The sequence below is a fragment of the Phaethon lepturus genome, unplaced genomic scaffold (genome assembly GCF_000687285.1).
Source record: "Phaethon lepturus isolate BGI_N335 unplaced genomic scaffold, ASM68728v1 scaffold15579, whole genome shotgun sequence".
Classification (NCBI taxonomy): domain Eukaryota; kingdom Metazoa; phylum Chordata; class Aves; order Phaethontiformes; family Phaethontidae; genus Phaethon; species Phaethon lepturus.
Genome location: NW_010562903.1, coordinates 21548 through 35396, shown reverse-complemented (window position 1 = coordinate 35396; position 13849 = coordinate 21548). Strand labels below are relative to the sequence as shown.

Genomic DNA, 13849 nt, shown 5'->3' with positions numbered 1-13849 from the left:
CCCATCCGGACACCCACCATCCCCATCCAGACACCCACCTTTAAGGAACACCCATCCCTGCGCTCAGTTTACCACGAGCCCTGCAAGGAGACCGCGGCAAACCAAAGCAGACGCACCCAGGGAGAAGGCGGCAGCGCTCAGCGCTGAGGTTTCGGTGACGGCAGTAGTTTGGTTAATAGTCTCTCGCTTTTAGAAACTCGGTGTTTCGTTGATTTATATTTTGTCGCATTTCGTTTTCTTCCAGACACCTGTGTACGGGCTGTGCACCTACCTTGCAGGCAGATCACCAAGAGGTAGCCAGCTGTGTGTGCAATCAGACATTGACTTTCCGTCAGGGAAGGGTGTTGGGATGTTAGTGTCTGTGCTGAAACAGTGTTTTATCAGTGTTTTACGCTATTCCCATCACTGCTTACACCGAGTGTGCACACTTTAGGCTGCCTTAACATCATAGGGTTTAGAACAACGCTGTGTCTTTGAAAAAAAATATATAAAGATGTAAAGACATTCCCCTTGTAACAAAATGAAGAAGAGGCAATAAAAGCTAAGCACTGGGCTTTATTTTTCATTCCCACTTTACTTATAACCAAAGTGCCCGTATCCAAGGGAGCTTTACTATTCCTCAGACAACTTCAGGCCAACACACCCTCTCTTGACTTGCAGCATCCGACCACGCTTACAGAAGCGACACCCCTGGGCACCCAACGCATCCACTGAATAACCCGAGAGGGACAAGTGGCCCCAGGAGCACGTGCACCGCAATACCCTGCAACACACGTCCATCACCCCACGGCTACAGCTCTTGCTGCCGCCTCGGGCTTTCCCTGCTCTGCTCCAGCTCCGGAGGCAGCATTTCATTTACTCTAAGTATCCCAGCGTTTCCAGGAACATCAACCATGCAACAGCACAGGGCTGGACGAAGCGTAGGAGGCACTCACACCCCACACACAGGTATGTCTTTACAGCGCATCGGTCTCACCTGCTCAAACACGGTGATGGACTTGGCCTGCTCCTGCCCAGCAGCAGCATGGGGCACCCCCACGGGGCAGAGCCCGGCCCGGACTCGCATGCTCTAAGCCCGGAGCAGGTACAGTTTCTCCCAGCTCTGATTTGCAAGTTATTTTATCATAAGCAAGCAAACATCCACAGCATGGAGCGCACTTTAAAAGAGAAACCAGCATCTTCTGTAGCAGGAAGAAAAAGTATTGATTGTGAGCTCCTTGCACACTCACCTCTGCAAAAAATATTCCAGTTCTGTGGCAAATAATGTAGACATTTAATATAAGAAAAAAGACTGAGCACACAGACATCTGCCAGCCTCACCCATCTGGTATTTTCAGTGACTACCAGAAGCATCACTTGGATAATACTATCCGCAGAGTCTCAGTGCAGATATTATTGGGATTATTATAATGGAATAATGTCACCGCTACCAGATCCAAGAGGGGACGGGGACCTTCCCTAGGGCCTGGATTGCTGCGTGACAGGGAGCAAGGCAGAGCCCAGGGCAAGGGTGCTGCCAGCTCCGAGGGGGAGGTACGCTCCCCTGCTTCTTGGAGGGGGTCACTGATACACTACAGGGAAAAACTGGCATTGCAGCACTTCAGGCACAACATCCCCCCCAAGACAGCTTAGGCTGGAAAGCTGTTTCCCATAAAATTCCTGGTCAAACCCAGCCAAAATAAAGGCCCATACTTGAAATGCTTAACAACCTCCAGCATCACAGCCGGAACACAATGCTGCTCTGTGGAAACACACTGGCCTGCAGCAATGGGCAGCGGGAGGCAGGCGAGAGGCCGGGGAGCCCAGTCGGTGGGACCCCCCAGGAATGCGTTTGCATTCCAGCTTCAGGGCTGGAGCTCACATGGGCTGAGGCACACCCTTCTCATCTCGCCAGGGTTAAACCAATTGCTCTGTGTGCCAACTTGTTATTTTTACATTATTGTACACTTAGGAGAAAGCTACAGCTACATGTTGCTGCAATTTCATATCATTTGCTTTCAGAAAGTAACCACATCGGTTAATCAAATTCTTCAAACCCATTGCTTTAGTACAGTTGTCAGCAGCCTGTTAGCATAAACTTCCAGTATGGATTTCAAAAAATACTAACAGCCCTTGTTTTTGACCATGACCATAGGTTTAGTATGCCAAAAGTAGCTTTTGAGATGCGTTATTTCCAAAAGACTATTGCAAGATCTTAGTCATAAGAAGCTTGGAGAGCCTTTATAAAAAACAGCACAACACAGAACCTCCTTCTCAGACCCTCCTAGTCAGATACGCCACATACCTCCCACCCGCAGGCGTATGAATTTCCTTTGCTTCCTCCCCAAAGAAATATTCTCCTGGAAGCTTTGTTGGATGCAAGGGGGCACTTAGTCGCTTGCAAGTGAATAGCCAGGCTCTAATTTTTTTTTTAACCTTCCCCTTCTCATGTACTCGTCAAATGACCCCAGTCCTGGTGGGACCTTGGGCAGCCCACTTCGGCCCTGGGCTGCTCGCTGCTCAGAGGCGTTTGCTTTTGCTGCAGGTCGTGCACAGCAGGCTGGTGTTGTGAAGAGCAAAGGGTTTGCCGGTCAGCAGCGTCTCGCACTCCAGGCAGGCAAAGTGCTTCTTGTGCCAGGCCATGCCTTCTGCCTGCTGGTAGTCCTCCGAGAAGATGATCTGTAGGACACACAGACAATTGCTTATTTCCACCATCTTGCCAAGCCGGAGCACGGCAGGAGGACCACCCCCGCGCCTCCCACCAAGCCTGTTAGCCATGCAGGCCAGGCTTCGGGAAGGGGTCAATAAAAGGCACGGGACTGCTCCTGAGCAATTAAGCCAAAGCCGTGGGCTGCAATTAAGCACTATAAAACCACCAGGTTTTAAATGCAACTAGAGCTGTTGCTCTGAGATAGATGCAGCGTAGCTAGCCGAGACTGTCACTGACATCGCGCTGCTCTACCCCCATTTTCTTTAGGCACGTCCAGCTCCCCAGCCACAGCCCTGGCGACCAGCACCAGAAGGATGCCGCTCCCAGAGGGCATCCCAGGAGGCATGGGCGGGCAAGCAGGTTAAGAGGCACGCAAGAGAAGCACTGAATTAGCTGTGCCAGGCCCCCAGTGCAGGCAGGGAGCACTGGGCGAAGGGAAGCCAGCCGGTCCCTACCTCGTCGCAGCCGGCGCAGCGTGGCCGGGGGCGGCGTTTTTCCAGAAGTAGATGAGGTCGACGAGGGGCTCTGAGCACCGGCAGCACACGAAGCACGCTGGGTGCCACTGCCGGGAGTAGCCCGCCCGGTCGGCGTACACCACTGGGCAGTCCCCCGGCACTGCCTGCTTGCAGGTCTCGCAGCGCTGCAAAGGAGAGGCAGTGGCATGAGTGTGGGGCTGGGCGCACGTCGGGCGGGAGCAAAGCGGTGATGCTCAGCGCACAGGATATGGATATTGACTTCTCAGACTGATTCACGGCATCTTTTCAATGCATCGTGCTTAACCGCACAGCTGGTAAGAAGCACGGTTAGCAAAACAGAACTACACACGATTTCCAAGCACATCCTCAATGCTTCCTGCATCTAAATAGCCTGAAGGACGTACTGTGTTCCTGCTTGACATCCCATAGCACCAAGGAGGGCAGTGGAAATAAAACATTTAATTCCAGGACTGCTAAGCTGTGTGGCTTAGGTTGGTTTTGTTTGAGCTCTTGCTCTCTGAAGGGAAACTCAAGAACACCAAAGCCAGATTTTACAGCTATGTCAGCTTGGAAGGGACAGCAAACACACCAGTCTGGAGTGAGGACACAGAAACAGTGCAGCGAGGTGGAAGAGCAAGGAAAACTAAACTGGAGAGAAACCAAATGGCTGCAGCTCAGAAATGCTGGGAAAATGTCTCAATTGTGCAGTAGGACTCAGACAACGCAGAGAGCGTCACGGGGCACCCATGGCCAGCAGAAGCAACATCTCCAAGTCTATCACCCCAGATCTTACGCAAACATTTGGACCAGTGCTACATATGGGCAGAGCATCAAGGCATAATATAATTAAAAGTCATTATAATACGTATTTGCCAGCCCTCACCTGGAATACTGTTAATGTTCTTCTATCCGGATCCTCTGGCAGGCAACAATGGCACTAACCACCATCAGCTAGGAGTCTGGCCTTTGGGACCCCCCCAAGCTAAAACCAACCTGCACTAAAGTCCAAAGGTTCTCAAAGAAAGAGTTAAGACATCCTATGGTGCTGAAGTGCAGCATGTCAAAGATGTTATTTTGCATAAAGATTAGGAAATTTATCTTTTCCTGCATAAGACAGATGTCACTCTACAGATTTCAGCACAGTCCTTTTGATTTATAACAGTCCAAAGAGACAGAATTAATTTGGCTAATCTGAAGACTAATTAGCATCTATGTGTATTCCACACAAGACCAACTGGGTTTACCCTTTATCTGTGCAGAGTGATCCTGCAATTAGTTAAGAATAAGCTTTAAAGCTCTCCTCTCTGAAGCTAACGGGCTGTTATTTAAGTTCCCATTTAAGTCTGGATAGTCCAGGTCAGGCTAATAGCTGTGCTTTGTCACTCCCTAAAAGAAATGCTCTTAGTAGCAGCCGGAGTCTCTTCCAGCAGGGCCCTTGGCTGATGGGCCAGATTTCCACTAGCAATCTCTGCAGAAGCCTGGCTAGGGCTTTTACAAAACCAAGATTCAGTGTGCAACCGCTCGCGTAGGGGTTTACGCTGTGTGGTTTACGCTGCTGTGCCTGACCAGAGCATTTGCACAGCAGCGTCCCCCCTCCAGCACGCTCCGAGCAGCACAGGGTCGAGGAGGGGATCAGGAATTTCCCTGCGCTCAGATGATGACTTTGCTTACAAATGCTCCAATTTAAGTCAACAAGCTTCTAAGAGGTGTGTAGAAGAGACACGAGAATAACATTTCTCAGTAGAAGGTAAACTAACAGCTCCTGAGCTGCAGGAGGACATCAGGGACAGGACGGGGACCACCGGTGCGTGTCCCGAGGAACACCACCCTGATGCCACCTCAGCCTGGGAAACGCTGCGCTGGGAGGACAGGACGCGCTGCAACCCCAGTAAAGAAGGACCGGGGTTTCTCTATGAGCTCTGCAAGTATCAAACTACAGACAAGTTTTCCCACCATGTCCAGCCCCTTTTGCTAGTTCATGGCATGAGTGCTAAAAAGACTATTCTTTTTATCTAAGGAGTTTTCTTAAACTCACTTCTCCCTTTACAGCACGTGGCTACAGGTCTATCTACACCCACCAAGTGGCTTTTCTTAGTTTTGTTACTATTATTGCTAGCACACCACACATTTTGCTGTTGCCTCCTCCTTCCTTCAGTCTGGATTTTCAGTGACTGCCCCGCAGTCCTTAAAGGGGTTCCACCACACTAACACACATGTCCTGTTCTACCGGCAAATCCCATATGACATGTGAAGGCAGGGCAAGAGGAGACAAAATGTTTTCTAGCTTGGCTTTCCTGTGAGTCTGAAAGGGGATACGTCTGCCTCTTCTACTCTGAAGGGCTTCAGACACATTTCTAAGTACTCCCAAGACCCACGCCAACAAAGGAGCACGCCCAGCAGGGTGCGGAAGCTGTGCTATTTCTGGTCTGTATGAACAAGAACACAAGTACGTGGAGCTGCTGCGTGCGGTGCAGAGCGGCTGGCAGAGCACTACTCTCAGCACACCGGCCTCGCTGTCAGCAAGGGAGGACGGCCACCGATGAATTCTGCACCCATCATGCGCCCCTGATACCCCCCCAAGGCACCAGAGAGCCCGACCCTGCAGCTGCCTCCGCACCATCACCCCCAGAGAAACCGCCAGACCCATCCAGCCCAGCTCTGCTTATCTTGCAAGATCTACCAGCAGGAACAAACACGAACAGCTTTCTGACTCCAAGCTCAAGTTTCTTGCCAGTAAGAACTGTTAAAAAAACAACTTACTTTGCTGTTTCTTTCTATGGCAATTATTCACAGGGCTTTCCCTAAGCATCATATAACTTCCACCCCCCTGCCATTTACACACTAAATAAGTGGCTCTTCAAATTTAAGATGGGATTACAACCTGGTACTCCCTCTCCATCATTTAGGGAAAGGAATGAAGACTTTATTAGTGGAGTTACCAGAGGTGTTGGCCAAGAAAGCGTCCCTGTCTCCTAAGCTTTGCAAAATAGCAGCCAGTGGAGAGAGCGAGTTTGAAAAAGACAGCTCCCACAGAAGGAGCTCCCCAGACATGAGGCTTCCCCTGAGCACTCACTGCATTGCTGGCCTCAGGCTTTTTGGGACAATGGCTAATTTTGATCAGCTGCTTCAGGATTTGGTTTGATTCCAACACAGTGGCTTATAACACCAGAAGACTTTCCAGTTCTGAGGGGGTTAAAGATGATTTTATGCTTGATGGAGAACATTCAGCTTGTAGGACAGGCTTATTGCAGTGATGGGGCCCCTCTCTGCAGTTCAAAGAGCTGTTTGAGCTCAGTTGCCTCTCTCATGGCGATTTACATCAGCCCTGTATGTTTTCCTTCACACACCAATTTCAACACAGCTGGCCTGGGTGTGCAGTAAGAGGTTCAACCAGCTTAGCACAGGGACCACACAGACACCCAAAGAAGTCATTCCAGCTTGTTTCTTGGTGCAGCTTTGGTGCTTTCTGTGTTCGTCCTCTTCTAGAGCAATGGTAGTGTTTTTTTGTTAGTTGACACCCCTCCCTTCCTAAATCTATAGTTCAGACTCACACCTTGATCTGAAATAGGGTGAAATCAAGCAGCTGGTGCTGATTAAGAATTGATTCTGTTGAATAACAAACTTCTGTGTCCTAATTCTAATGGACTCAATGAAGAAACATCACACAAACTGCTTGAGAATCAGAATCTCAAAAATAAGCTATTCAAGCACCGTATTTTCCCCCTACACCCTTGAACCAAAAGCACTCTCATTTTCTTAAAAAGCTCTCCTCACTGCTGCAGTCATGCAGGACTTTCCCAGCTGGGGACAAATGCTCCTGGCTGAGGACAGCATGCCCTGGAGTGGCCCTGGGCAGGCTGGTGGCACTTGCCAGCATCACCTGCAGCATCCCAGAGAGCAGCACTGGAGGGAGGCTCAGGGGAGCTTCCTCAGGCTTAGGAGAAGGCATCATGTTTAACAACCAAGTTTTAGGAGACACATAGGAGATAGTCACACAAGTAGAAAGCTACCTAAACCTCCAAGTCTGGAGTGTGCTGTCTACATTTCAACCCTGAACACATCAACAACACTAAAGCCTCCAGTGTTGTTGGCTGCATGCACTTCATTTCTCAGCCCCTTTACATCCATTCTTGGTCTTCACATGGCTTCATTTTGCTCACATCTAATTTCAGCCTCACATGTATTGCAAAGTGCAGTGATGATGGATGAAAAGCTGGACATGAGCCAGCAATGTGTGCTCCCAGCCCAGAAGGCCAACTGAGTCCTGGGCTGCCCCCAAAGCCGCGTGGCCAGCAGGGCGAGGGAGGGGATTCTGCCCCTCTGCCCCGCTCTGGGGAGACCCCCCTGAAGTGCTGCGTCCAGCTCTGGAGCCCTCGGCCCAGGAGAGACATGGACCTGCTGGAGCAGGGCCAGAGGAGGCCCCAGCAACGCTCCGAGGGCTGGAGCAGCTCTGCTGGGAGGACAGGCTGGGAGAGCTGGGGGGGCTTAGCCTGGAGCAGAGAAGGCTCTGGGGAGACCTTCCTGCAGCTGCCAGTGCTCAAAGGGGGCCGATAGGAAAGATGGGGACAGACTTTTTAGTAGGGCCTGTAGTGATAGGACAAGGGGTGATGGTTTTAAACTACAAGAGGGGAGATTTAGACTAGATATAAGGAAGAAATGTTTCACCATGGGGGTGCTGAAACCCTGGCCCAGGTTGCCCAGAGAGGTGGCGGATTGCCCCATCCCTGGAAACATCCCAAGTCAGGCTGGACAGGGCTCTGAGCACCCTGCTGTGGTTGAAGATGTCCCTGTTCACTGCAGGGGGTTCGGACTAGATGGCCTTGAAAAGTCCCTTCCAACCATATGATTGTATGATGTCATTTTTCTATGGCAGAACTTTACTTCTAGTGCAGTTTTGTGAAATCCAGTAGACCTTCTGGAAGTTTGGCACATTTCAGATCTTGGGGCACAGTCCATTTGTATCAGGTCAGCTGCATTAATTCCTGTACAGAAGGTCAAATTAAAACTGGTCGTGTTTTGTTAGAGGGCGAACAGGAGGTCTGCTCTTCAGTACAGCAAGAAACTACACTACTTCAGTCTGCTACAAGCCAAGCTGCACAGCATGTTGGTCAAAGTGGATCTCCTGCAACTGCTTTTGAAGCAGTTCCATTTTTCAGCTAGTGCCTCTAGAAAAATGATGCTTTAAACTATAGAGACTAACATCAGAGTTATGTATTTATTTGGAAGGACAAACTTGCAGTCTAAATAAACCCTCATTGCTAAGATCACTTTCATTAATGAGTTTAATGGAAACCTTTTTTTGGCTATTTTTTTAGCCTAAAAGTCTTTGTCCAATTCAGTATTTTGTTTTAGTAGTGAAAAACTTCTACTGTATCACCGGACTCTCAAAGTCAGATGCATGTTAACAGAAAAGGCCATAGCAGAGGGCAGACATTACCCAATATGGAACGAAAATGAAAACTGCTCTTAACATGTTACAATCTCAGTGCAGTAATGGCTAGAAAGATCTTGCCTTAAACACACTCAGACACCATTTTTTTCCCCATCTTTAAGTCCCCTGCTGCAAGTCACCCTCACAAGGGCCACTATGAAATACTTTCACTCACCATATTTTACAATAAGCATTTGTTCAGCAACAATGGCCACTCCAGACGGGAGAATATAAATCTAAAAGGGCGTTGGGGAATGTCAGTCATTTCCCCATGGAAATGTATTTTTATGCCCAGAGACAGGCATAGTCTGTTCAAAGTCCCCTGGCGTGATTACAGCCCTGGCAGCACTACCTCCATGTTCACAGCTTTGCATTAATTAGACTGAGCCACCACCCCGTCACTTGCGGCCTTTCCACTCGCACTGGTCTGGAAACCTAGCTGGAAACACTCACTAGCTCGCAGCAGAATGGTTTCTGATCTTGAGTACCTGACTGATGCACAGTCATCCAGGGACATGTCATGCCCAATCTTTCAGAGCTGCCAAGAATCCAAAGCTGAAATCACTGGCTCCTGCAGCTACTGGAAAATTTACTGACCTTGGTGGTTCAGCACAGCTTTTGCTGTGGAGGGAGGGAGATGGTGAAGAGATAACCCATCCCTCCTCACCCCTGAGATGGAGACTTGTGCTCAGCAGGGCTGGCAGGAGCACGAGAGCGGTCCCACTGGGGTTGTTCACACTGCTGTACCAAAGCACGCCACAACACAACTGAGCATCACGGCACTGCTCCGGTAGTTTGAAAAAGCACTGCAGCAGGCTTGGAGAAGCCCACAGAAGCAGTATTGTGAACAAGGAACAGATAACCCTGGCTGGTGCAATCTTTTTTACCCACCTCGAGTTGAGGCTGAAGCTGTTCCCTGAAAGCTCCCCAAACTCAGAGCAGAGCTGGGACACCCCTGCCAGCCCGTCCCGCCACCACAGAGCGCAGCACTTACATAGTGCCCTCCCTCAGGCACATGCTCTGGGGCCCCGTTGGTGGACTCGGGGGGTTGGCTGGCAGCGATGCTCTTGTCCTGCGGCTTCCCCTCCTCCTTCCCGCTGCCGCCCTGGCCCGGCAGCGCCACTTCCCCAACACCCAGCGCCTCGGCTTTGTACTTCTTCACAAAGTCTTCCATCAGCTTCAGCTCGCCCTCCGCAAGGCCGCAGCACTGGGATGGGTCCTGGTCGTACAGCGGGAGTTGCCTCACCAGCTGCCGCCGGCGATAGTATGCCCCATCCGTCCCCGCCACCGGCTGCATCTCCTTCGGGATCAGCTCCATGTACTGCATGGCCTGGGATGGAGAGAGCACCAACAGTTACTCTGAGATGCCTTCAGTAGGGAAGCACGAGCTTTCTTTGCTGCTTCTGCAAACAGATGCTCCACTCATGTGAAGAGCAGTGACAGAAAATGTGCCCCTTCCCCTTTGAGTTGTTCTAACCTTACACTTCAGAAATAAAAGGCTGAACTTGCTCAGATGCAAGTAGCAGCCAGGCTATTGTTAATCATTTCATCCTCAGAAAACAGGTTGGGTAGTTTTTGGTTTTGTTTTAAAAACCCAAACAGACCCCCTAGAAAGACAGAGCAGCAAAGACTTGCTTCTCTTAGTTTGCACCCAGACCCCAACACACCCAGCCTCACTGCATTAGCATGCCACTAGTCCAGGTAATTTGACAACAAGGCTGCTGAAAAAACCAGAAACCCATAAACAAACCCCAAGATCAGCCAGCTTCCTCCTGCCTCACGCCAGGATGGGGAGAGCTCCGGCAAGCAGGTCAGAGGCTGCACCAAGAGCACCTCATAGCCCTCATGGGCTGCATGCAGAGTAGTTTGCAGCAAAGGATCCCCTTTTATCGATTAAAAAAAAAAATCTTAATACAGGAAAAAGTAGTCAGATAGCAGTTGAGTCTGTATGTAACACTGACAGCCACCAACTCTACCCAACTATTAATTTTGCAGTAGAGGGAAGGTGTTTGGTCACTGATGCCCTGCAACATGGAAAGTAAATGTCAAGAAACTATCCAAAATGAAGTCTCCTACTCAACTGGCCACTAAGCCACTATCTTCAATGCAGAGTAAACTGATCTTGTGAGAGGTCTGTCCCATGCTAAATTAGCATTTGCAGGACAGTGGGGTCTGTAGAGTTAACTTCTGGCCTGGTGCTAAGGGGAAGGGAGTTTCCCACTCAAAGCATTTTTCCTATTGTAGTGTGAAGAGCTAAGGGGCAGCCAGTTGGCGCTCTGCCATTCTGTTTTAAAGAACAGCATCCAGCTGTTCTTTAAATTTGTTTCTTACTTGGTCAGCATTGAAAACCAAATTTTAAAAAAGGCGAGAAGCAATTAACTGTTTGTTTACTGTACGTAGTCTAGTTCAGCATGGCCTTTCAAATACAGAAACATTTGCACAACATTGAAGACAACACATCTCTAAGGAGTCTGCTTTCACCTCAGCTGCTTTTGGCCAGATAGCAGCATTGCAGGGCAAGATTCCTGCCTGAAGATTTGCAACAGCAATAGAAAAATGATTTAAAGGAGGCAGGGCTTCGTCTCTTTCTTGAAGCACATGTTAACATCACTGCACATTATGACATTAGACATCAACACTCAGTATATTGTGCCTCCATGCAAAGGGTAAGATTGATATCCAGAAGTTTACTGAGGGAGGGTTGTCGCCCTGTGGGAGAAGGTGCTGCTGAGGAATGGCTGGTTAGAGAGCTGCAGGATGTTGCAGGAGTGATCTGGTGCACAGATGGCTTTCACAGACATGCGAAATCCTAATAGGAACTACAGAAGCAAGAGACCAGAATTCCCTGACAGCTCCTCCCAGGCCTCACACAGGCACTGTCCCACAAAATAAGGATACTGCCAGTGAAACCTGACAACTGGAAAGAGCAGCAACCAAAGCCTCCATGCTGCACATCCATGAACGCTGAGACAGTGTACACTATGCAGTTTGCACTGTCTTGGCTCAGCCACAGCAAGAGCGCTAGCAGAGTAGTAACACGGTAGGATCTTAATGGAATAAATTCTTAATCCACTACAAACGTGCCAAGACTCATGAACACTTATACCAGAGCTACGAGAATGGCACTGTGCCAGCACGAGCATCTGAAGCCTCTTGTTCCACTCCAGCACCAGACTCTCCACTGCCAATACAAGATGTCCGCACTGAAAGCGAGGGAGAAGAGCAAAGTCTCAAGCCTCTCTTAAAAGTACAGTTGGACTGGTCAGTGGCAGGTTTCAGTATCTGCCCAGACCTGTGGTGGGATTTCACTCCCTGATCAGGGGAATGCTTCAAGTTATAATTGCAGATGCCATAAAGTGTGTCCAGAGACTAAATCAGGGAAAAAAAATTCAACCTGACACCAAAAACTGAAATGAAGGATCATAAAAAGTTGTTTCTTCTGCTGCTACCATGCAGCATAGGCCAAATGCTTTACTATGTTGCCTTAGCACAGATAATTTTGAGGAAGAGCATTTTAAGTTTTCACTGTTAACTACTGGATTCTGGAGATATTTTATGATCTGTTCTTTTCACTTTTCCCAAGGACCCTGAACATCTACTTCATAACTTCTCCAGGCACAGCTTAATGAAAACATGCTCTGAACTTCCTCCTATTATTGGACCATCCACTTCAGGATAACAATATTAAAAACAATCCCAAGTTTCCAGCCTGCTTTCAGAAGGAAATCACTGGAGCGAGTCAGTTATGCACTAAAAGCTTCTTGGCCCAAATCCTTTTTGAACTATCCCGAGAATGGCTGACATCCAGCATTGCTCCTAGAAGCTGGTCAAGTTGATCTTCAAGCCAAAATTTAGCAAGGTTGTCTTCAGATCTCTCACACATTGTTTACTTGAACCAAGATGCCTTCCAGTCTGTTCAGGCACTTTGAAGAACTCATAAGTTCTCCCGAAACGCGTGCCCCGAGCTGCCCTCGCCAGTGCTGCCGGGCCGGGGGCTGCACGGGGCTGCCTTCCCGATCACCCCAAAGGCGCGCTCGCAAGGGGTGCGGCCGGGGTTCAGGCCCATAGAAGAAAAAAGCAGCCCAGGAGCTGCAGAGTTTGGGCATCCTTCCCAGCATGGAGCCCAGCCTGCCCCGAGGTGCTGCAGCACTGTGCCGCACCAGCTTGCGGAGCCGGGAAACCCGTGTTTCTGATAAATCCCAGGCTGGGCAGCGTGCTTAATGAATCAGGCTGGATGGGAAGAGTGCCAGCATTGTTCTCCCCATCCCTCACAAGCTCCCTGATCCCCTGTGGGACCTGCGGAAGGCAAATGCTGGTTAAACAAACATTCCCGCTAGGCCAGCTCCTACCAAAGGAAAGGAAAAGAGGCGGCTGCGAGCAGCAGCGCTACAATTAACGGCCAGGCAGTCGGATGCGCAGGGGTCTTGGGCCCTCATTAAAGCCCAGTGCTTGGCTCCAGTTCGCACCACAGGCCCCAACTGCACTCCCAGTACAGGCTTCATGCCACCCCCAGTCAGCCTTTCCAAGGGGGCGAGGGCAACTGAGTTTTAAGAAATAGTCTGCCTCTTGGGTCTGCAGCTGCAATTTCATATTTGTTTCCCCAATTCTTCTTTAAAAAAATCTGGTTGCAATTTTCAGCAGCTTTAAACTATTTGTTTAATTTGAAGAGCAAAAGCTGTCCACTAATGACAGTGTAATATGTAATGTTTTTAGTACCACAACACAGTTAGAAGCCAGTTGAATGCTTTCCCTCAAGAAATGCTCTGCTGGCTAACACTGATACAAGCCGAAAACCACTTCCATTCGTTCCCACAGCAATATTGCTCGCCCAGACAGAAACTGGGTGCAGAAGGGAAGGTGGGGCTGGGGTCTTATTTTCAGATCCAGCCCTCTGCATGGGACCATGCTCCCCATTTCCCCTTTTTACCCCGAGTTCTCTTTACCAAACCTAAACAGAAGTACTTTTTGTTGGACCATGTTTAGCTGTAAGGAAAAACCCTCCCAGCTGCAGTGCTGAACCTGGGAGGGGTTCATGCCCACACAGGCAGGAGCTGCAGGCAGGATGCTCTTGGCCAGAGCCCAGCCTAGCTTTCCTCCAGGCTGGCACACCTTGGTGGGATGAGCTTTGCTGCTCCTGTTCCCTGGGGCAGGAAGGTCCCTGAGTCTGCGGGGGACATGGACGTGCTGCTGCTGCGCTTCGGCAGAGGTGGCTGGAGGGTCCCTGGGCACAGGGGCCAGGGTGATGCAGCATTC

The 13849-nt window shown here is 49.7% G+C and overlaps 1 protein-coding gene across 1 annotated transcript in view; it reads right to left on the bottom strand.

The window, feature by feature from the left end:
- Positions 1–2499: 2499 nt before the first annotated feature.
- The window catches only part of LMCD1 (LIM and cysteine-rich domains 1), a 15479-nt gene continuing 4129 nt past the window's right edge, over positions 2500–13849 (bottom strand). The window contains 4 exon segments of the mRNA XM_010294439.1: positions 2500–2658; positions 3145–3173; positions 3176–3329; positions 9591–9926. Coding sequence (XP_010292741.1) covers positions 2500–2658; positions 3145–3173; positions 3176–3329; positions 9591–9926 — 678 coding nt within the window.